Below are 22,516 nucleotides of genomic sequence, written 5' to 3'. Positions count from 1 at the left end.
AATTGAACTAGTCACGCTGCTTGAAGCGGGAACAATGTACCAAAGTTAATTCATACCATCAATAATTTAATTCTTTTGGATCTCAAACTTTGGATTTGATTTACATTCTCATAAAACTGCCCGATACCAATATTTTCTTTTCTTCTACCAATTGGTCCCTCACTTAAACCAGTCTGTGGAACAGTGGCCGCATAAAGCAGCTCTCCACACGATTTACCAGGAGACAGAAATGAATGTCCTCACTGCACCAGCCCATTGTCTTTGCAATCAAGTGTGTTGCCCTACAGGCTCAAAAGACTCTCTCTGACACAGTTCCTCCTGGCCTGTACGTTGGGCAATTGTTTGTTCTACCTGAAAATTGAACAGAGATACAAGAGTGCATTCTTTCTTTACCTACTGACATGGGGATTTATTACCCAGAAGGACTCGCAGGCTCTTTGCGAAAGAGTGGGCAGGCGGTACAAGTGCTTTCCTGGGTACTGTGTATGAAGACAGCGCCTGGGTTTTGGTACTACTTTTAACTGCATAGCTTCCCTGATGCATCAACAGAACCCTGGTCTGGAGCCTGAGCCCTCTAATAGGTCACAAGATGATCCCTTGGATGGCCCGTCCCCATCATGGCATTTCACTTTTCAGTGCTTGGGTTGCAAATAATCACACACCCGCAGGCTCAGCTAATGAGAACAAATAACGTTCAGTGTCACCTGACAGCTTTCTTCTGCAAAGAAAGGAAGAACAGCAGCTGGGCTGCCCAGGGGAATCTGAGATGCGCTGAGCAAAGCTGACAGTTCCCAGGCCTCTGGCTTGTTTTACAACCTCCCTCAGGCTCTCTGTGGACAGCATCTTGCTTTACTCTGGGAGCTGAGCAAGGCTGTGGGTGAGACAGGGATGCCAAGAAGAGGCCCCAGGTCTGCCTCTCTGTCCTCAGTAAGATCTCAGACAAGCCAGTTCCCCTGACACCTGCTGGTACACACAGGTCATTGCTCCTCCACCCTGTTGCTCCCAGGGGTCAGGATTCCTCCCAGCATTCACCTGCAAGGGGTGGGCAGAGGGAGGAGGGGGCAGGGCTGTGGAGTTGTTATTTCATTGCAAAGCAGTCCCCGAGGCTGAATGAGAAGGAACCGGTTCTCAGCACTTCAGGAAGATGGCCCAGGGCTGGGGTCGGGGAGGGGGTTTGGGAGGGAGGATGTGGGGGCGGGGGGAAGGCTTTGGCAGTCCTCTCCTCACCTGGTGGTCTCACTGCCATCCTTGCACCTGCCGGTGTATCATGCCAAGCCAGGGTCAGGTCAGTGAGGTGATTTAGTGATTGGGTGAAAAAGCACAAGCTCTGGAAAACGTGCTTTGGAGAAGGTTTCTATGCTTTTTAGCTTGACCTATTGTCCTGAGGAGCTCTGGGCCATCACAGGAAAGCTTCGGAATCAAGTACTGCCCTTGCTGATGTTGAAGATATACTAACATGACATGTACAGGGAGGGAAGGGCAGCTCCTATCTACACTGTGAAAAACACAAGGGGTGATGGACATAACCAGGGAAACCCCTCGGACAGTTCCTGATATAAAGTAGTTGGCCCGTAAATGTTAAGTCTGCACTAAGTCACTCAAACTTTAGAGAATAAAATGCAATTTCAGCTCATCAGTTAGAATAAGGGATTTTATTTGGAAAGGGATGACGTGTGTGTACTATGAATGTGTAAATATAAATTAGTAAGCACCTATATTATTTATTTACCCTGTTAAAAAATCCTATAAAATACTGGGAGTGGGAGAAACTCATTTAAACATATATGTGGTATTCCAGGGAAAACTAATGTGGAAATTCATTTCCATTCATTCATTTAGTCATTCAATGAACATGCATTAAGTACCAAGTATGAGCCAAGAGTGGTGCTGGGTCTTGGAGAAACAATGGGGACTAGGCCATAGGTGCTGCCCCATGTGCTTGGGGTCTGGGGCAGGCATAAGAAGCAGATTTCTGTTGATGTCACGATCCTTTCATGAAGTGAGCATCCGACCCAGGCAGGGGCCATAGCCGGGGTTCTTTTCCAAGGCTTACAAAGGGTTCAGCATTCTGGAGAAAGGAGCTATGCTTAGATGATTAAGAAGGAGTCCGGAGACAAAAGATCATTTTGAAAGGCATTGGGGGTCAGAGGATCTTCAGCTAAAGGAGCTGAAAGACTCTCCTTGTCTAAGGACCCTGTGCTATTTATTTAACACAATTTGTCCTAAGGCAAGGTGGAGATATACACTTCAAAGGGTAAGGTTTCAAAGGGTAGGGTACAGAAGCATTGTCAGTTTGGGGAATAGCCTACAGCTGTTCAGGTGTTTGGACAACAGGAGGCAATAGAATGCCCTGAGCTGTCTGGCAGTTAACAATTATCCTATTCAGGTTTGGCGGAAGTGCCATTTAGCCATTTCCAACAGGTAAATTACATATGTGGCTCACCCTTGTTGAGCCACCCAAGCTTCACCAACCTTTTGGTGAAACTCTTGTAATTATTACATGCTGAAATTGGTTCCCGGCAATCTTCCCCTACATCTATCGAGACACTGATGTTAAAGATGACATAGGGCCTGGATGTGGGATATACCACAAGAGTGTGCTGCTTATGAGTCCACACCCCAGTCTGGGTGTACAGAACAGGAATCAGAGGAAAAGCTCAGAGTTACTCTTCACAACCCCCCTCTGCCTTATCTAGCCTGGGTTTAAAACGAGTGCTAGCACTTTTTCTTTGTCTGAACTACATCTAAAGGCCTCATTTGCCCTTGTGCTCTGAAGTGCAGGCATCCGGAAGCCAGGAAGAGCTCCACGGTAGCACCCTCCCCGAGGGAACAGGAACCTGGCCAACTCCACGGTCCGAAGGAGGCAGGTTCTCCTGCGTCTGTGTGCAAAAGCCTCGCCAGGGACAGGTGTTGACACTGCCAATGCCCTCAGCCCTCCTTCTGCTTGGAAGGGCCGAGTGGGGTCTGATGACCTGCATTTGCAGCAATCACCGCACATCTTTCTGACAGGGAAGGGCCCAGACATACTGGTAAGCACTGAAATAGGCTTTGTGTCTGCTTACTGTTGGGGAATTGGAAACAGCCTCGTTTCCACATGTGTCTGCTGTTCTTCCATCACATCCAAGTTTAGTGAAGCATTCTCATGGAAACTTTCTAAAAATGCTCCCTAAGGCACAGCATTCAGAGAGCCTGAGGGTGGTGGTTCCTAATTGTGGCTGAACATTTTACCCCCTCAACCCCCACCCCACACACTATAAAAACTTTAATGCCTGGCGGGGGGTGGGGGGTCACTCTATCCACAATCAGATAATCTCTGAGGTGGGACCCAGACAGCAGTATTTTTAAAGCTCCCCAGGTAAGTCCAACCGGCAGGTCAGAGCCAGAACCACATGCCCTTCTAGATCCCAAGAGTCACCTACTCCAGCTTCTTCTGCTAAAGATCCCTTTCAATTCCTCCCTGCATTGCCCCGTCCCACCCACCACTCATCCTGCCCCCTGGTGACTGTGCTGTGTGCTCTCTCAGTCCCCAGGGCACCCCATTTCCCCGTCAGCTCCCCTCACATCATTCCTGTGACTAACCACCCCCTCACTTCTGCTAAGCTGGAGGCACCCTAGGGCCTGGGGGGAAGTTGACTTCCAGTAAAGCTGTGTAGGACACAAGTGAAATGCAAGGCAGCGGTTTGAGGAGATGCTGTCTTACTTATTTTTTATGTGCCATTACACTTTTCTACATGGGAAGGAGTTGGACTTAAAGGAATTAGTCAAAGCAATACTGAGAACAAAAGGCAATTCACTGCTTGCCTGTAAACCTGTCTGTCAAACAACTAGATGAAGACCTTAGATTCAGACATTACCACCTGATCCCCCAGGGAAAGTTCAAGATCAGCCCTGGGCTTTGCCTTTTTGCCTTTGTGTTTCAAGGTGAGGAGATGAGGAGCCAGGTAGCAGCAGAGATGATGGCGAAGTGGTGAAGCATGTGCGTGCACTGGCTTGTGAGCACCTGTGTGCAAGTGCCTGCCTAGCAAGCCTCTCTCTCTCTCTCTCTCTCTCTGTGTGTGTGTGTGTGTGTGTGTGTGTGTCTCCAGGGATGTGGATCTGTTTTCTTCTGAATAAGCACACCCATTCATTAGAACACACAGAAGGAATTTCTGACTCCCAAGTGTTCTCCCCAAGTCTTCAATATAGCCTTCATTTCCCAGAAAATAACAAGTAGTGCAAAATGGATTGAAGAACATTTCAAATTTATGTTTTATCCATCTGTGCATGCTTTTTGAAACCTACTAGCAAGGAAATAACTTACAGGAGACCTTACCTTGTTAGTTTGTCTAATTAGGATAAACAGCCTTGAAAAGAATTTCCAGTTGGCATTATTACTACATCCAAGTATCCCTTTGAGAGTGTTCTCTTACAATGCATGGAAATGGACTGCCTACCTTCATGCAATTAGTTACAAAACAACTGGCATGTGTAATCAGGGGCCTGCATTCACGAATACAAAACATTCGTATTGCTCAAAGGTGCTTCTTTGTTACAAATCACCTCTTTGGCAACAGCTAATGTTTGCAATTAAGAACAGAGGAGCACTCCCTCTAGAAAATCCTGTCTTCAGTGAAAACTTTCTGTGAAATGATTTTGTGGGTGAAAACGTATGTTTTGCCAACACGTTCTGATGAAACCCTGAGAATGCACGCATGGGGAACACAAATTTCCTTAAAGCAACGCTGTAAGCTTTTGGATTGCTGGGGAGGGGTGACTTGCAGGGGAATTGTGACAAGACGTTACTGTGGTGTGATTCACATGAATTTGATTTCTGAATACAGATTAGATCTCCTTGGAACTTTCTGTGCAGGAGGTTAAAGTAAAGCTTTGCTGCTCAATACATGCAACCCAAGGACAATACCTGTCCCTTTAAAAATCCTTGGATCTATTTGACCTTTCTTGCCCTAAACTCTGGTTGGACTAAGAACCTGGGGAACAGGGGTGAGAAGTGCCAAGCTGGTCTCACGTGACTCTGAGTTGTCATTTTCCCTTTTATGCCAACTTTACCTTTGGACGTTGTAGAGATTGCTGAGCCTTTTTAAGGCCTGACAGGACAGAGAAATGCATACACCATTTTGAGCTGCATATATTAAACAATTAGAATATTAAATGCTAATTGAATTTTTTCTGGGGACCTTTTGATATCCCTTTACCACATATAGTAAATGTAATACCAAGTGGCCTGAGCTCTGAGGACAGCCCTCAGGCTGTGGGGTGTGTCTGTACCACCTGTCAGGCTTGCTGACACAGATCACCTGCCAGGCCCCTCACATCTAATCCCACAGGCCTGGGTGGTGCCTGAGAATGTGCATGTCTAACAAGTTCCCAAGTGAGGCTGATGCTGCTGGTCCAGGGTGAGCCTTCAGGAATCACTGGGTTGGGAAACGCCAGCACAGGGGACTCTGAGGAGGGGCCGCTGCCAGTGTGAGGGGAGGAGATTAGGGTATGGTGGTGATGACCTCAGAACTGGGGGTTGAGCCTGTGTTCTTTACAGTACACCCATCACCTTATGGGACACTGGGTTTGGGGGTGCTGTCTGGGGGAGGACAGGGAAAAGAAAGATCAAGAGGAGTTTGTTGGAAAGGTTGCCCAATTCTTAGCGAGGAAGAAAAGACAAATATGGTGCCATTTCCACAGGTATGGTCATGGAGGCCAGTGAAACCGAGTTTTCTTATTTTCTTAACATCTGTGTCAGCTATAGCATAACAACTGTCAAACTGAACCTCCTAGAAGGACATGTGCAAGTTTACAGCATTGGGCAGACAACTAAGAAAGTCATCCCATTAGATGAATAACTCTGATCACCAACAAATCTCATACGAGAGCTTGTTGGTGCGGCGAATGGCCAGTCCCACTGGAGGGTACAGTAGGAGCAGACTCCCTGACAGGGGTGTGTGGGAGGATGAGGCCCGGCCCACAACTTCAATTCCCCCTTCACCTCTCAGGAATTCCGAAACGCCCACCATCTCTGCCTTCATCTCTTCATTACCATCAAATAACATTTCACAAGTTTACTCATGCACGGGCCCTGTCTCCTTCCATTCCACTCAAATTTTCTCCTTCCTGTCCCTTTCTCTCCTGGTGTGTTCTCAATTATGCTGATACTTTCACTCTGACTGATAACTGCGCGCATCGCCCCACCCAATCTATGGGGCTTAGAATTTCCAGAAATGGCATCCTGTCTGAACTGAATGAAGGCTGGGCTCGTACTTGCTGGACAGAGGAATTCATCCTACAGGCAGGCACACCCAGCTGTGCCCCAAGAATGTTAAACAATAACGGAAGGAATTCACAGATGCCTGTACAGTGGAACAGGGAGAGGAGGGAAGAGGGAAGGGGAGGGGGAGAGAGTGACTGAGCTTCCTTCTCACTATGCATGCTTACAACCTTCCTTCAGAGGACAAAATGTCCCTGCCCTGCGGAGGCTGAGATGGACATACATTAGGATCTCATGAAGGAAATTCTAAATGGCGCAGCCCTTCATCATGGAGCTCTCCCTCCCACTTACCTCGTCGAGGCATCGCTCATACTGCTCCCTTTGATTCTCATTTTCCAAAGCCAATGCTGAATTCTCTGCCTGCAGCAAGAAACAAAAATAATACAAATGAATCAATGAAGCGTTGTATTACCTGACAACCTAGTCAATACAGCCACTCCACAGACCTCCTCAGGATCCGAGCAACCTTTGAGGAGAGCCTTTGACGAGTGTGCTTTGAGTACCATTGTAAATATCTCAGGGCTGACTTCTGTCTTAGCCTCATGCGTCACCAAAATACATCCCCCCACCTAAAGAACTGTGACCCTGAGATGCTGAACGCATAGAAGCCAGCATGGCAGAGGGCTTGATGGGAGAGTGTCCTATAGAAAGATTATAATGTTCATTTCATCCTATGAAACTGTAAATGTCAGAAATGTCTTAATCCACTTCATTAGCACCTGCCCCAGCTTCATGACCCATTATGTGTGTAGACCACAGAGAAGACTCTCAGGTAAACTCACCAAAGTGTGATTCCAAATGCAAACTAAACATGTTTTTCCTGTTTATAAATGACTTTTGAACTTAAGAATACAATGAGAAATTTAAGAATTGGATTATGCTTAAGTGTCCTTCTCCCTGTATCTCTCTCATTTTAGAATTACTGCTTTTCTGCCCCTCGGAGCCATGTGTGTATCTGAATGCTATATCGATTACTGTACCAACCGTGTCAAACTCAAAGGCTAACGCAGGCCAAATAAATGAGGCCTGTGGCCCAGGGGCCACGAGTTTGACATGCTTGCTCTACGTCACTAGGTGAAATATGGTCACTCGTTACTATGTGGAATACTAAGGGAAGATCAATCTGAATATGCATGTTAGATGGTAGGGGGATCATGCCATGGTGGCGTAAGAACTGCCCTCTGCATCCTGTGGCCTGGATCCACTTCTATCACTGTTGGCCCAGCCTGACTTTCAAATTGTACAAGTTACTCATCCTCATGGCTGCGACCGTGACCACCCACCCACCCACCTCACTTCCCTAGCACTCATGGCTCTACTAGCCCCTTCCCCACAACCTCCCTGACAGGGGAGGGGGGTATGGAGTTCTGAAATAATTATTTCAAAATTATGGTATACTTTTTAGGTGGTGCATAGACCAACATGTTTTCCTTATAGTTTCTTCCTATCAATTATTTTTAAAAATTATAAAAAATTATAAAAATTATATTTGGAAATAATTTCACACAGATAATTTGCAAGAATAGTATGAACTGCTACTCTTTCCTCAGATGCACCAATTGTTAACATTTTGCTATCTCATTCTTTTTCATTTTTTTTCCCTGCAACTTGAGGGCAAGTTGCAAACATGATGCTCTATTGCCTTAAATACTTCTATGAATTTCCTAACAACAAAGACATCCTCTTACACAACACAATTTAGTTTTCAATGTCAGGAAGTATAACATTAATACAGTACCACAATCTAATCTACAGTCCTTATTCCAATTTCATCCTCTGTCCCAATAATGTCATTATAGCACATTTCTTCCAGTTCAGAGTTCAATGCAGGATCATGCATTGCATCTATTTGTCATTCGTCCAGAATCCCTTAATCTGAAATAGTTCCTGTCTTTCATGCTGTTGACTCACCCTTTCCTTCTTTTCCTCCTTCCCTCCCTCTCTCCTTTCCTCTTTTCCTCTCTCTCTTCCTTTCTCTCTCCCTCCCTCCTTACTTTTTTTCAAAAGTAGAGGCCCGTTATTTTCTGGAGTGTTCCTAATCTGGATCTGTTTCAACTTTCCTCATGCACACCTGGCAGGGATAGCTCAGGTGATGCTGGGTCCTTCTCAGTGCATCATGGACTCATCGATATTCACACGTCCTCTCATTGGACAAGTTAACTTTGATCACTAGGTTAAGGTGGGAGCTGCCAAATATCTCCACTGCGAAGTTACTCTCTTTTCCTTTACAATTAATAAGTAAACCATGGGGAGGTACTTTGAGGTGATGAAAAGAGCTTAGTCTTCATCAAACGTTCATCATCGCCTGAGTTTAGCAACCACCTATGAGTCTTCCCTGAATCAGTGATAACTTTGTTTGTAAATGATGGTTTCTATCATTTCTCCACCTACATTTTTGAGTTTTCAGTTAATCAAAATAAACTGCTTTTCCTAATCATTTATTAATATGAGTAATTACATTCTTATATTATTGAAAGGGTCAGAAGTTATTACTGTCAGTATTTATTTGGATGATCACATTGCCCCCCTTTGGGAAGGTGAACCCCATCATGCTGTGTCCTTTTGACCTGTTTCATTAGTTAAAAATGTTTTCTTCCTTTTTTGGCACATGGAAATGTTTCAGGTGCATTTGCGTTTTTCTTGCCCCATCCCTGAAATGGACCATTTCCTCAAGGAATCCTGCTTCCTCGGTGAATGCCATTTGGAAACTAAGACCTGGTGTTAACGTGTGTCAGTTGCTACAGAGGAGTCATTGTTTCCTTCACACACACACACACACACACACACACACACACACACACACCCCTCAACCCCAGAACAAACAATTCTTCCTTTTCCTATTTTCCTACTTGTATCTTCTTTTTTCTAGAACATGGGCTGCCAAGATCATACTCAGTTCTTCAATCCTACAATGCATACACAATTTTTAACCACAAAAGACAGTATTAAAAAGAATTCACAACTTTTTTTAGAATGAAGTTACATAATGAAAATAATGTGTTCAACAATTACTAGATTGGGTCCCCAAAACAGTGGTCGGCAAACTGTGGCTCGCGAGCCACGGTTTACCGCTCTGTTGACTAATGAGTTTGCCGACCACTGACCTAGACTCTTGATTCCAATAATTACAAGCTGTTGTTGTTCCTTGTGAGTAAGCCCCTATCCCAGTGGTTGGCAAACTCATTAGTCAACAGAGCAGCAAACTGCGGCTTGCAAGCCGCAGTTTGCCGACCACTGCCCCAAAACATTAGTGTGGTTATGCTATTTACTAGTATTTGAAATTCAGTTCACTTACATTTTTCTGATAGTATTCAAATCTAATCTCTCCTCTTCTTGTTGGCTGTATTTTTGTTTTTGATCATGGAAAAAAAACATTAACGCGATTGTAAAAGTCAAAACCACACTGAAAGGTGCACTCCGTAAGGTATCCCTCCCACAACCCCATTTACAGCCACTCTTCAGGTTCTTTACTCCTTTTGTTGTCTGACTTGAGTTGTGACTACCTAGTTAAAGTCATGTCCCTTAACTCCCTTCTATTACATATGCCTCAATCACTTTCTCTCTCCCTTTTCCACCCACTTCCTACTTGCATTCTTTCTACTTTGTCTGAGAAAATCACGGTCACATGCTATTCTTTCACTCTTGCCCTTTCCCTTGTTTTAGCCTCCTTAATAGATGATGATTGGGGAGGCTGGTGTTATACTTCTACTTATTTCTATACCATCATAAAATTTCCCCTCTTCCTTTTTTTCTTCACAAACACATTTCCAAATGGCACTTCCTCTACCTCCCCTTTTCTCTTTGCTTCCTTCTCTCCAGAACATGGTCTGTCTGACAGCTACTCAGGCCTCACACTGGCCCACCCTGCCCAGAGCTGCCCAGGGAGCCAGCCGTCTGCACCTGTAGTCAGTACTGAGCATGTGCCGTGGGACCTTCTCCTCTGGGAGTGCTTTCCCCACACCCTCTGCTGCCATCCTCTGACGCACAAGCTACAGACAGTTCTGTGAGTACTTGGTGTTCATTTTTCTACTTACAGGAATTTGAAGTCATATTGTTCTGTTTTCTGGTAATGCAGAAGGTGTGGGTTGTGTGTGTGTGTGTGTGTGTGTGTGTGTGTGTGTGTGTGTGTGTGTTTGTGTGTTCCTGATGACTTGAATGTGTGTTGTGTTTTGGGTGTTTTTTTTTTGTTTTTTTTCCAGATATACTGTAAGTTTCAGATTTAGGCCAGTTTGTTACTCAGCAATGAAACTGGGGTGAAGAGTTGAAGCAGCGTGCTGAGGGAAGATCTGTTTGCAGGTGCTCTTGCCCTAGGTCCTCTGGACCTTACTCATAGCTTGAGACCCAGGATTCAAATCCATTTCTTCTTCAGGTTTCAGTTCTAATCTTGGCTTCCATCTTGTCCCTCTGGGTGCCAATCCCTGTTTCAGCTACACCCCCAACTTCCTGTCCCTGAGGCGAGACTTTGCCATGTTTTTCCATTCCCCTCATGGACAGATATCTGCCACACAGCCTGACCCTTGGACCCTCACACTGACCCTCTGTTTGAACTTTGAAAACATTGGTCATGCACAGACTGCTTCTCCTCCTCACGCCCCACCCAAACCAGACTGGGAGCTGGGTCTGGCTCCTGGCTCTGCCCTCCAGGGATCGCTCAGGCTGTCACAGCGCAGCTGCTCTGGACTGCAGTGGGTAGAACCTCTGCTCTCCTCACCCGGGTGGGAGGGCTGGGTCCACGTGCCAGTTTCGTTCCATTGCCATTTCCCTGGCAATACCAGGCTGTGTAATCTTCAGCAGGTCATTCAACCTTGCTGGGCTTACAGGTCTTTACCTAATAGCCTAAGGCAGTTGTTGGCAAACCGCGGCTCGCGAGCCACATGCAGCTCTTTGTCCCCTTGAGTGTGGCTCTTCCACAAAATACCATGGCCTGGGCGAGTCTATTTTGAAGAAGTGGCATTAGAAAAAGTTTAAGTTTAAAAAATCTGGCTCTCAAAAGAAATTTCAATCGTTGTACTGTTGATATTTGGCTCTGTTGACTAATGAGTTTGCCGACTACTGGCCTAAGGGAACAACCTTGCCAATCTACAAAGTGACTTCCAGTTCAAATATTCAAATGCCATGATATAGGGGGGAAACTACTGGAATTCTGATTCTAGGAAACTTTTCTTAGGAGAAATGTAGCTTTTGCAAAGTCTGCTGGTTTTAGTGAGGCAATGGCATGAGGGTAATGGGAAGAGATAAAGAAGAGAATGGCAATGCTGGTTTACATTGTTTTCACTTTAAATGTCTTGGGGAAAAAATGGGTAAGGAAATAAAGCTGAAAATGGGAATTTATATGGGATGTCTGTATCATGCTCCTACCCACAATATCACATTGCAATAACACTGCCTTCGATCTGTTTGGATAATTACAGTCATTATACCGTTTACATCGCTTGCCTCACATTTACAGCTCTGACAATCTATTACGGGCAAGTAAATTAAACACCTAACGGGTGCTCGTGAAGACACAATAGTCACATTTATGGCTAATGTGTTCAGTTACAGAGACCAATTTAATTGATATAATCCTACACATCCCAGGGGACAATGGAGATATTAACAATTATGCCCGTGAAGTTAAAATAATCTTGAACTCATGATTTTCTTTAATCCATTTGCATTTATTAGAAATTCAGGATTAATCTGCTACTGGCATGAGACAAAGGCAAGAAAAGAAAACCCTTAATTAAATGTGATTTAAAGAAACAGGGGGGGGAAAAGATGGTGGCTGGCAGGACGGAGGTGAGGGAGAGGAAGTGAGTGAGTGAGGGTATGAAAGGAGAGTGTGTGGATGTGCATGGTGTGTGTGTGAGTGAGGGAAAGTTAAATCTTGCAGGAGCAGCAGGGACTGGAAGACAGGCTCTCCTCGACAAGGAGAGACTATCACCACTGTGGGCACTCCCCGGACGGCGGGACTCCAGCACGGAGCCCACGCCATCTTGAAGGGGAGAACAGCCTTTTTTAGGAACTCATCAATACCACCAACCAGACAGGCCTTGGAACTGCCCCGCGACCCAGCAGCCACTCCAGCCAAAATCCTGCTACCCCAGCTGCAGACCCGCAGACCCTGGGACCTCCACTCCCAAAGGTACACTGCTCGGCAACAGTAAGTGCAACCTGCCCCTCCCCAGCGGCAGAACTCCGGATTCTGGCTTATCCAGCCCCACAGGCAGCAGGCAGCCAGGATACTCCACTCCAGATTTGTGTGGGTATCCAGACCCTCAGGCAGCCAGGGCACTCCGCTCTGGATTCGCACTTTTCCAGCCCCGCAGGCAGCCAGGGCACTCCACTCTTTAGGCAGCGCTTGGGAGCCTCTGAGAGCCCCCGAGGGTGTGATTCTGCACAGACAAGGGCGTGCGGCCCCACAGCAGAAATTCTGAATTCCCTGTTCCTGGATAACTGCCCACATTCACCCCAGCGGCTCAACCATGGTGCCAGGCCCCCTCAGAGTGCATCAGAACTCTGTGCCAGCAAGCGCACCTCCACAGATGTGAAGTTCCAACAGGCAGGCACCCTGAGCCCATCTACCCACAGGGCGCTAGTGGGAGCCACTGTGAACTCTCCCTGGGTGCGATCTTGAACAAGCAGGGGCGCACTTCCTCCCAGCAATAAAAGTTTTGAATTCACTCATCCTGGATACTGGCCCACAGGCACCTCAATTGCGTGGCTACACTGCCAGGGCCCTTCAGAGTCCTTCAGAGTGCTTCGGTGTGCCTCGCTGGGGACATACCGCGGGTGCTCCTGTGAGCCACCACTGGGAGTAAGCGCCTATCCACCACAGGTTCAGCAGCAAAAGCTGGGTCTGCCCACCCCATGACTGAAGAACTCTGGACACCACAGTCATGCCTTTCCAGAGAGCAGGCCCCCTGAGCCCCACCACCCCAATGGACGGTTCCTGGGCGCCACTGTGAGTCCCTGCTGGGCACGCGTGGTTTCAATTAAGGGTGCAAGACAGCAAAAATTGGGACACTCCCCTCCACTGCGGCTGACTTCTAGACACCGCAGTTGTGTCTCTCAAGCTCGCAGGCCTACATCAAGAGAACCCAAATAGCTCAATTAGGGAGCTACACTAGATTAACAAGCCCAGGAGAACTGAGAGATTACACCAGTAGCACCATCCCCAAAAGAACCTGGGTAGCAAAGCAATTGGATCTACAATTAAAACATTACAGGAAAACATGAGAAGACAAAAAAGCAATCCCCAAAGGAAAAAAAAGAGGAACCACCAGAGAGGGAGTTAAATGAATTCGAGGCTAGCAGCTTATCAGAGGTAGAATTCAGAGTAATGGTTATAAGGATGTTTAAACGGATGGATGACAAATACACACAACTCAATGAGAACTATAAGGAACTGAATGAGAATGTCACCAACATGAAAAGAAACCAAGAGGAAATGAAGAACGACATAGCTGCAGTAAAGAATACAATGGAAGGCCTAAACAGTAGACTAGAAGAGGCTGAGGACTGCATCAGCGAATTAGAAGACAAGGTAGGAAAAAACACAAACACAGCAACAACTGGAAAGAAGACTTAAAAAGCAAGAGGAGAGCCTAAGGGAGCTTTGGGACAACACAAAATGAAACAACATTCGCTTAATAGGGATACCAGAGGGAGAGGGAGAGAAGCAAGGAATAGAAAACCTGTTTGAAGAAATAATGACAGAAAACTTCCCTGATATTGGCAAGAAAAAAACTATGCAAGTCCAAGAAGTACATAGAGTCCCAAACAAGTTGAATCCCAAAAGACCAACACCAAGACACATCATAATTAGATTGGCAAACACCAACGACAAAGTAAGAATCTTAAAGGCTGCCAGAGAGAGACAGAAAGTTACTTACAAGGGATCTCCTATTAGAATATCAACTAATTTCTCAACAGAAACACACCAGGCCAGAAGGGAATGGAATGAAATATACAAAGTGATGCAAAGCAAGGGACTGAATCCAAGAATACTATACCCAGCAAGGCTATCATTCAAAATTGAAGGTGGAATCAGGAGCTTCACAGACAAAAAAGGGCTAAGAGAGTTTATCACTACCAAGCCAGCAATGCAAGAAATGCTAAAGGGACTGCTGTAAAAAGAAGAAAGAGAAAGGCAAGAAGAAACACAAACACTAAGGAAAAATATGACAACAAACATGTACTTGTCAATAATAACATTAAACGTAAATGGATTAAATGCACCAATCAAAAGACATAGAGTAGCTGAATGGATAAGAAAACATGACCCATATATTTGCTGTCTACCTCAGAGCAAAGGATTCACAAATACTGAGAGCAAAGGAATGGAAAAACATTTTTCAGGCAAATGGAATGAGAAAAAAGCTGGGGTTGTGATACTTATATCTGATGAAATAGACCTCAAAGTAAAGGCCATAATAAGAGATAAGGAAGGCCACTACATTAATACTAAAGGGAGCAATTCAACAAGAAGATATAACTCTGGTAAACATCTATACACCCAATGCAGGAGCACCCAAATACATAAAAAATCTCCTGGAAGATATCAAGGGAGAGATCAACAACAGTACAATCATAGTAGGAGACTTTAATGCACCACTGACATCACTGGATAAATCCTCTAGACAAAAAATCAGCAAAGAAACAGAAATTCTAAATGACACACTAGATCAGATGGACCTAATTGACATCTTCAGAGCATTTCACCCCAAAGCCACGGAATATACGTTCTTCTCCAAGTGTACATGGGACATTTTCAAAAATAGACCACATATTGGGTCACAAGCAAAGTCTCCCCAAATTCAAAAAGATTGAAATCATATCAAGCATTTTGTCAGATCACAATGGCATAATATTAGAAATAAACTACAATAAAAACATTCCAAAAATTCAAACACTAGGAAGCTGAATAGCATGCTACTAAAGAATGATTGGGTTATCAATGAGATCAAAGAAAAAATTAAAAACATCCTTGAGACTAATTACAATAAAAACACAACATTGAAAATCCTATGGGACACAATGAAAGCAGTCCTGAGAGGGAAGTTTATAGCTCTACAGGCCTACCTCAAAAAACAAGAAAAAATGGTAATAAATCATCTAACTCAACAACTCAAAGAATTAGAAAGAGAGCAACAAGAAAAGCCCATGGTAAGCAGAAGGAAGGAAATAATAAAGATCAGAGCAGAAATGAATGACATAGAGACCAAAAAAACAATACAAAAGATCAACAAAACCAAGAACTGGTTCTTCAAAAGGATAAACAAGATTGATGAACCTCTAGCCAGGCTCACCAAGAAGCAAAGAGAGACGACCCAAATAAACAAAATCAGAAATGAGAGATGAAATAACAACAGACCCCACAGAAATACCAAGGATTGTTAAAAAATACTATGAACAACTCTATTCTAACAAACTAGACAATCTGGAGGAAATGGACACATTCCTAGAAAAATACAACCTTCCAAAATTCAGGATGATTCTAAAAATCTCAATAGGGTGATAACTATGGAAAAAATTGAAGCAGTCATCAAAAAGCTTCCAGCAAACAAAAGCCCGGGGCCAGACGGCTTCACAGGGGAGTTTTACCAAATATTCAAGGAAGAACTAAAACCTATCCTCCTCAGACTATTCCAGAAAATTCAAGAGGAAGGAACACTTCCAAGCTCCTTCTATGAAGCCAGCATCACCCTAATACCAAAACCAGATAAAGATAACACAATGAAAGAGAATTACAGGCCAATATCCCTCATGAACATAGATGCCAAAATCCTCAACAAAATTCTAGCAAATTAAATCCGGCAGTACATCAGAAAGATCATACACCATGACCAAGTAGGATTTATCCCGGGGATGCAAGGATGGTACAATATTCACAAATCAATAAACGTGATACATCACATAAACAAATTGAGATAAAAATCATATAGTCATATCAATTGATGCAGAAAAAGCATTTGACAAAATCCAACACCATAAAAACACTCAGCAAGGTGTGAATAGAGGGATCATACCTCAACATAATAAAAGCCATATATGACAAACCTACAGCCAACATCATACTCAATGGGCAAAAACTAAAACCATTTCCCTAAGAACAGGAACAAGACAGGGATGCCCAATCTCACCACTCCTGTTTTACATAGTGCTGGAAGTACTAGCTATTGCGATCAGACAAGAAGAAGAAAGAAAAGGCATCTAAATTGGAAAAGAAGAAGTAAAACTGTTCTTATTTGCAGATGACATGATACTGAACATAGAAAACCCTAAAGACTCCATCAAAAAATTATTAGATTTAATAAATGAATTTGGCATTGTAGAAGATACAAAATTAACGCCAAGAAATCTATGGCATTTCTATACATCAATAACAAACTTACAGAAAGAGAGACTAAAAAAGCAATCCCATTTACCATCGTACCAAAAAAATTAAGATACCTAGGAATAAACTTAACTAAGGAGGTAAAAGACCTATAACTGGAAAACTACACGACACTGAAAAAAGAGATAGAGGAAGACATAAACAGATGGAAGAACATACCATGGAAGAACAATCCATGTTCATGGATTGGTAGAATCAACATCATCAAAATGTCCATACTACCCAAAGCAATCTATAAATTCAGTGCACTTCCCATTAACATAACAACGGCATATTTCACAGACCTAGAAAAAATTTATCTGGAATAAAAAAAGACCCCGAATAGCTGCAGCAATACTGAGAAAGAAGAACAAAGTAGGAGGGATCTCAATACCAGATTTCAAGCTGTATTACAAAGCCACTGTTCTTAAAACAGCCTGGTACTGGCACAAGAACAGACATATAGATCAATGGAATAGAATAGAGAACCCAGTAATCGACCCAAACCACTATGCCCAATTAATATTTGACAAAGGAGGCATGAACATACAATGGAGTCAAGACAGTCTCTTCAATAAATGGTATTGGGAAAATTGGACAGATACATGCAAAAAAATGAAACTAGATCACCAACTTTCACCATAAACAAAAATAAACTCAAAATGGATAAAGGACTTAAACATGAGATGGGAAACCATAAAAATACTAGAGGAATCCACAGGCAGAAAAATCTCAGACATATGCCGAAGGTACTTCACTGATACTGCTTCTAGGGCAATGGAAACTAAAGAGAAAATAAACAAATGGGACTACATCAAAATAAAAAGCTTTTGCACAGCAAAGGAAACCATCAATAAAACAACAAAAAAGCCCACTGCATGGGAGGACATATTTGCCAATGATATCAACGATAAAGGTTTAATCTCCAACATTTACAGAGAACTCATACAACTTAACAAAAAGAAGATAAACAACCCAATCAAAAAATGGGCAACTGATCTAAATAGACACTTTTCAAAAGAAGACAGAAGGAAGGCCAAGAGACATATGAAAACCTGCTCAAAGTCACTAATCATCAGAGAGATGCAAATCAAAACAACAATGCGGTACCATCTTAAACCTGTCAGAATGGCTATCATCAACAAATCAACAAACGACAAGTGTTGGCGAGGATGCGGAGAAAAAGGAACCCTAGTGCACTGCTGGTGGGAATGCAGACTGGTGCAGCCACTGTGGAGAACAGTATGGAGTTTCCTCAAAAAACTAAAAATGGAACTGCACTTTGACCCAGTGATCCCACTTCTAGGAATATATCCCAAGAAACTAGAAACACGAATCAGAAAGGATATATGCACCCCTACATTCATAGCAGCACAATTCACCATAGCTAAGATTTGGAAACAGCCTAAATGCCCATCAGCAGAAGAGTGGATTAAAAACCTGTGGTACATCAACACAATGGAATACTATGCTGCGGTAAAAAAGAAGGAGTTCCTACCATTTGCAACAACATGGATGGAGATGGAGAGCATTATGCTAAGTGAAATAAGCCAGGCAGAGAAAGATAAATATCACATGATCTCACTCATTTGTGGAATATAATGAACGGCATAGACAGATGAACAAGAACAGATTCAGAGGCTGAGAAACGTCGATCAGAACTGCAAACTTCAGGGAAGAAGGGGGTCAGTGGGAGTAAGGGGAGAGATCAACCAAGGGACTTATGTGCATGCATATGAGCCTAATCAATGGACACAGACAACAGGGGGGTGGGCATGAGTGGGAGGTTGGGGATAATGGGGGAATAAGGACACATATGTAAAAAAATAATAAAAATAATAAATAAATAAATAAATAAATAAATAAATAAGAAATTGTGAGGTAAGCAGAACCCCAAGAATGCCTAAGAACGTCTTTCTTGCCTTGCTAGCAGTCATCAGCTGTACGGTAATATTACCTGGGGCAAATGGGGAAGTATTTTGGACTTATGTTCCTGACCCTTCATGGTTAAGAGTCTTTACGTGGGCTGATCCCCCGCCTAATGTAGTCACCAATAATAACAAACACCTTAGTCATCCAGGAGGACCATGGATGGTGCAAGGAAATATAATTACACAGGGGTCACCACCCAGCTTCCCTTTTGTATGACACAAAATCAAACCACTGCTCCTTTGTGTGTAAAATTAAAGAGAGGTTTCTGGCTTGAGTGGACACCAAAGGAAGGGACTATCACTACTTGCTCCTGGGAGAGGTTCAGAAAATGTAACTAAGACCTTGTCTATACAAAAAGAAATTGAAAGCCAGTTTGAAATGGAATTGCCATGGCCTAGAGCCGTGGTCGGCAAACTGCGGCTCGCGAGCCACATGCGGCTCTTTGGCCCCTTGAGTGTGGCTCTTCCACAAAATACCACGGCCTGGGAGAGTCTATTTTGAAGAAGTGGTATTAGAAGAAGTTTAAGTTTAAAAAATTTGGCTCTCAAAAGAAATTTCAATCGTTGTACTGTTGATATTAGGCTCTGTTGACTAATGCGTTAGCCGACCACTGGCCTAGAGCAAAGAATATCCTTACATGATATTATTCTACAATGTCATTATAATTTTTCCCAGATTTGTGTTACCCCCATTACCTATAACAGTACCTCGCACCCTTGGGAATCAATAAAATATCATCTTTATGGTGCTTGGAGACAAAGGTAACACATCTCTTGATATTTTAGAATTACAACAGCATAATGTACAATTATCTCAAACAAACTTACAAACTAATTCTTTGAATGTCTGGCAGCAATTTAAAAAGGACATGAAAGGATTTAATCCCTTCCACTGTGTAGAGGGCCACCTGGGAAGGCACCTAAGCATTCTATATTGGCCCCTCTTGCCCTTTTGGCCAAGAGGGACCCTCTTCTCACAATCCAATTGCCAACAGCTGTTGCCTGAGCTTTCTGTTCATGCTGAGGTTGAAGCCTCGTGGTGGCTGGTACCATGGATCTGTCTCTCGCCCAGTGGGGTGAGCTGGACCCTCCCTGGAGAAGAAACCTGGGTTCCCCAAGATATGTGATCAGTGCCGGGGCCCCGCCAGCAGGCCAGGGGATCCCAAGGCAGGTGCTGGGCGTGGAGGCCACGGGGGCATAGGCTACCAAGGAGACAGAACTGAACCTCACATCACCCTGCTTGGCCCTGGAGGAGGGCTGGTTAGCCAGAGATGGGTAAGATTCCTCAGGGAAGGAACAACCTAAGACAGGCACAGTCGCAGAGGGGCCATCAGGAGAGAACTAGGGGGTCAACAGAGGTGGGGCACAGACACGCACCCCCCAACTTTGCAGGGGCCTGAACCCTCACCCCTTCTGAGGGAGGTCTCCTGCCCCCATGGCTGCTTCACTTCCCATGCCCAGCTCAAATCGGGACCCAGGCAACACACAGAGACTTGGCTGACAGCAGCTGCCCTCTCACTGCAACAAGACTTGTTTGAGTTGTCTTGTACCCATGGTGTGGGGAAGTGGGTTTTCGATATCTAAATCCAGCCTAGCACCAGGAATGCTCAGGGCCTCCTCAAGAAGGCAAATAATGCTTTCCACTAATATTTACAGGGTAAAATAAGATTGCTGTTAGAGTACTAAATTTGACAGTAAAATAGTAGTTAAGTTCTCAGACTAATTTAAATTGACTAGTTGAAATAAGCGAATATTCTAGAAAAATTAATGGTACTGGACAAAAAGCTATTCCTAAAGCATTAACTAAAATTTTTATTGGTAGTTCATCTCATGGTAAAATTGCGTAACATGTAATGAACCTAAAGCAGTCATATTTTAGTGCAAAAAATTAAAATTTAAAAGCTATCAAGACTACATTATAAAATTTCCAAAAGCCTCCTAATATTTAAATAAAAAAGGGGGGATAGTAGAAGAATATCACGTAAGGAAAAATATCCTGTAAGTAAATTATATCTAGAAAATTTTTACTTTAGAAAATTAACTTTCATTTGAAATGCTAACAGCAAGACACCCATGAAAAACACACATGGTGTCAAAATAAGCCAAAGGAAAATCGTTTGGGCAAAAAATGAAAAAGGATCCCAAGTCAAATTTATAGAAAGGATTCCTTTAACTTTTGGTCGAGAATATGTTTGTATATTTTCAGAAAACAACTCCAAGACCATGTGGATTCCTGCAACAGAGAGGAATTGACAGGACTGCTCCAGCCATGAAGACAGAAGAGAAACAGTCCAGAGATGGAAGACGCTGATGATGCCTTGCCATACTAGCAGTCAGCAGCTGTGCGTCACGGCAGGTTGCTCAGGACCAAACCAGAGAGGGTGGGACCTGCATTACCACCATTTGTCCACCATCCAGAACTGAAATATCATTGCTGACATGTACACATAAGGAACTGTTTGACATTGAAATTGGGACTCAAAAGAACTGTTGGCCCAGAAAGAAACTCACTACAGACTGATTCATTTGCCTCTCAGCATAACCATTATTGCTTGTCTCATTTTTGGTTCTTATAAGTGCATTTCTAGTATCACATGATCTCACTCATCTGGGGGAAATAATGAGCAACATAAACTGACGAACAAAAACAGACCCGGAGACAGGGAAGCATGGATCAGACTGTCAAACCTCAGAGGGAAGTTAGGGGAGGGTGGGGGTAAGGGGGAGAGATCAACCAAAGGACTTGTATGCATGCATATAAGCCTAACCAGTGGTCACAGACAACAGGGGGGTGGGGGCATGCATGGGGAGGGGTTTGAGATGGGAATGGGGGGATGAGGAAAAATATGTGATACCTTAATCAATAAAGAATTAAAATAAAAGAAACAGTTAATATTTGTACGGCAAGGATGGGACAGATAAGCAGGGAGGGAAAGTCAATGTAGTAGTTGTTACTACTGAGAATTATGGAAATGACAACACGGGCCTTCCCCACCTTAAATAAGTGTAATTAAGCTAGTGCACCCAGAGGATACAAGGAGAGCATCCACATGAGCACAGCAGGGTCTCTCTCTTCTGCCTTTTACTCTGCAGCAACCAAGGCCTTGCGCTGGGCTGAGTCCACAAGTTAGAGGACCTCCTGCTCTGTGGTTCCCCATGATTCCCAATTTAGGGACCTAAATACATTCTGATTTCATCTTTAAAGTCCTCAAATGTCTTTATAAAATCCACATTGTTTGGTTTATTGTGCAGAATGGGTAGGCATTAATGCATATTTAAAAGGAACTATGTTACTCAGAGATCCTGCTCTGTGATTAGATAAGCTAGCCAGAGCTTATAGATGGTTGAATAGACTGATGCTGCTAAACCACTGTTCTACATTAATTCTCTAAATCAAGCATGTCAAACTCATAGCTGGCCGTGAGTTTGACATGCTTGCTAAGTGCTGATTGCATTTAAAAAGCTCTCCACACTATAAAACAGTCCCCCCCCGCCATTCATTTGTTGAAATCCTAATACTTGAAGCAATGGTCAGCACCTTTGGAAGGTGCTCAGGTCCTGGGGGTTGAGCCCTAGTGAATGGGGTGTGTCCTGTAAAAGTGGCTCTGGGAGCTTGTTAGCCACCTTCTGCATGAGAGGACGGGAGGAGGCCCAGGCCATGAGCTGGGGAGAAGGCCCTTCCCAGAACTCGACCATGCTGACACCTGGATCTGGACTCTCAGCCTACAGAACTGAGAAGCATGTGTTTCCAAGCCACCCAGACTATAGGCTTTTGTTACAGCAGCAGGTGCAGACTCACACAACATCCTTTACCAGAGGGCCAAGTGAGGAGAGTGCTATATACCAAGTCCCCTCTGCATGAAATACCATCTCCACTGTAGGCTGTTCAGGTGCCTGTACTCTGTGCCCACACAGCTGTCTGCACTGGCACTGCTGCTGCTCAATGTCACATGCCATCTCTCCAGGCAG

The 22,516-nt window shown here is 44.0% G+C and overlaps 1 protein-coding gene across 2 annotated transcripts in view; it reads right to left on the bottom strand.

The window, feature by feature from the left end:
• The window catches only part of NCKAP5 (NCK associated protein 5), a gene marked incomplete at its 3' end in the record, with an annotated part of 888,017 nt that overhangs the window by 208,611 nt on the left and 656,890 nt on the right, over positions 1-22,516 (bottom strand). For both annotated transcript variants that reach the window (XM_080669006.1, XM_080669007.1), the window contains exon 7: positions 6,544-6,616. In XM_080669006.1, coding sequence (XP_080525132.1) covers positions 6,544-6,616 — 73 coding nt within the window. The remainder of the gene's footprint in view (positions 1-6,543; positions 6,617-22,516) is intronic.

This window comes from Plecotus auritus (genome assembly GCF_963455305.1).
Source record: "Plecotus auritus genome assembly, chromosome: 5".
NCBI lineage: Eukaryota > Metazoa > Chordata > Mammalia > Chiroptera > Vespertilionidae > Plecotus > Plecotus auritus.
The sequence above is the reverse complement of the archived record's forward strand: the minus strand, read 5'-3'. Positions and strand labels throughout refer to the sequence as shown.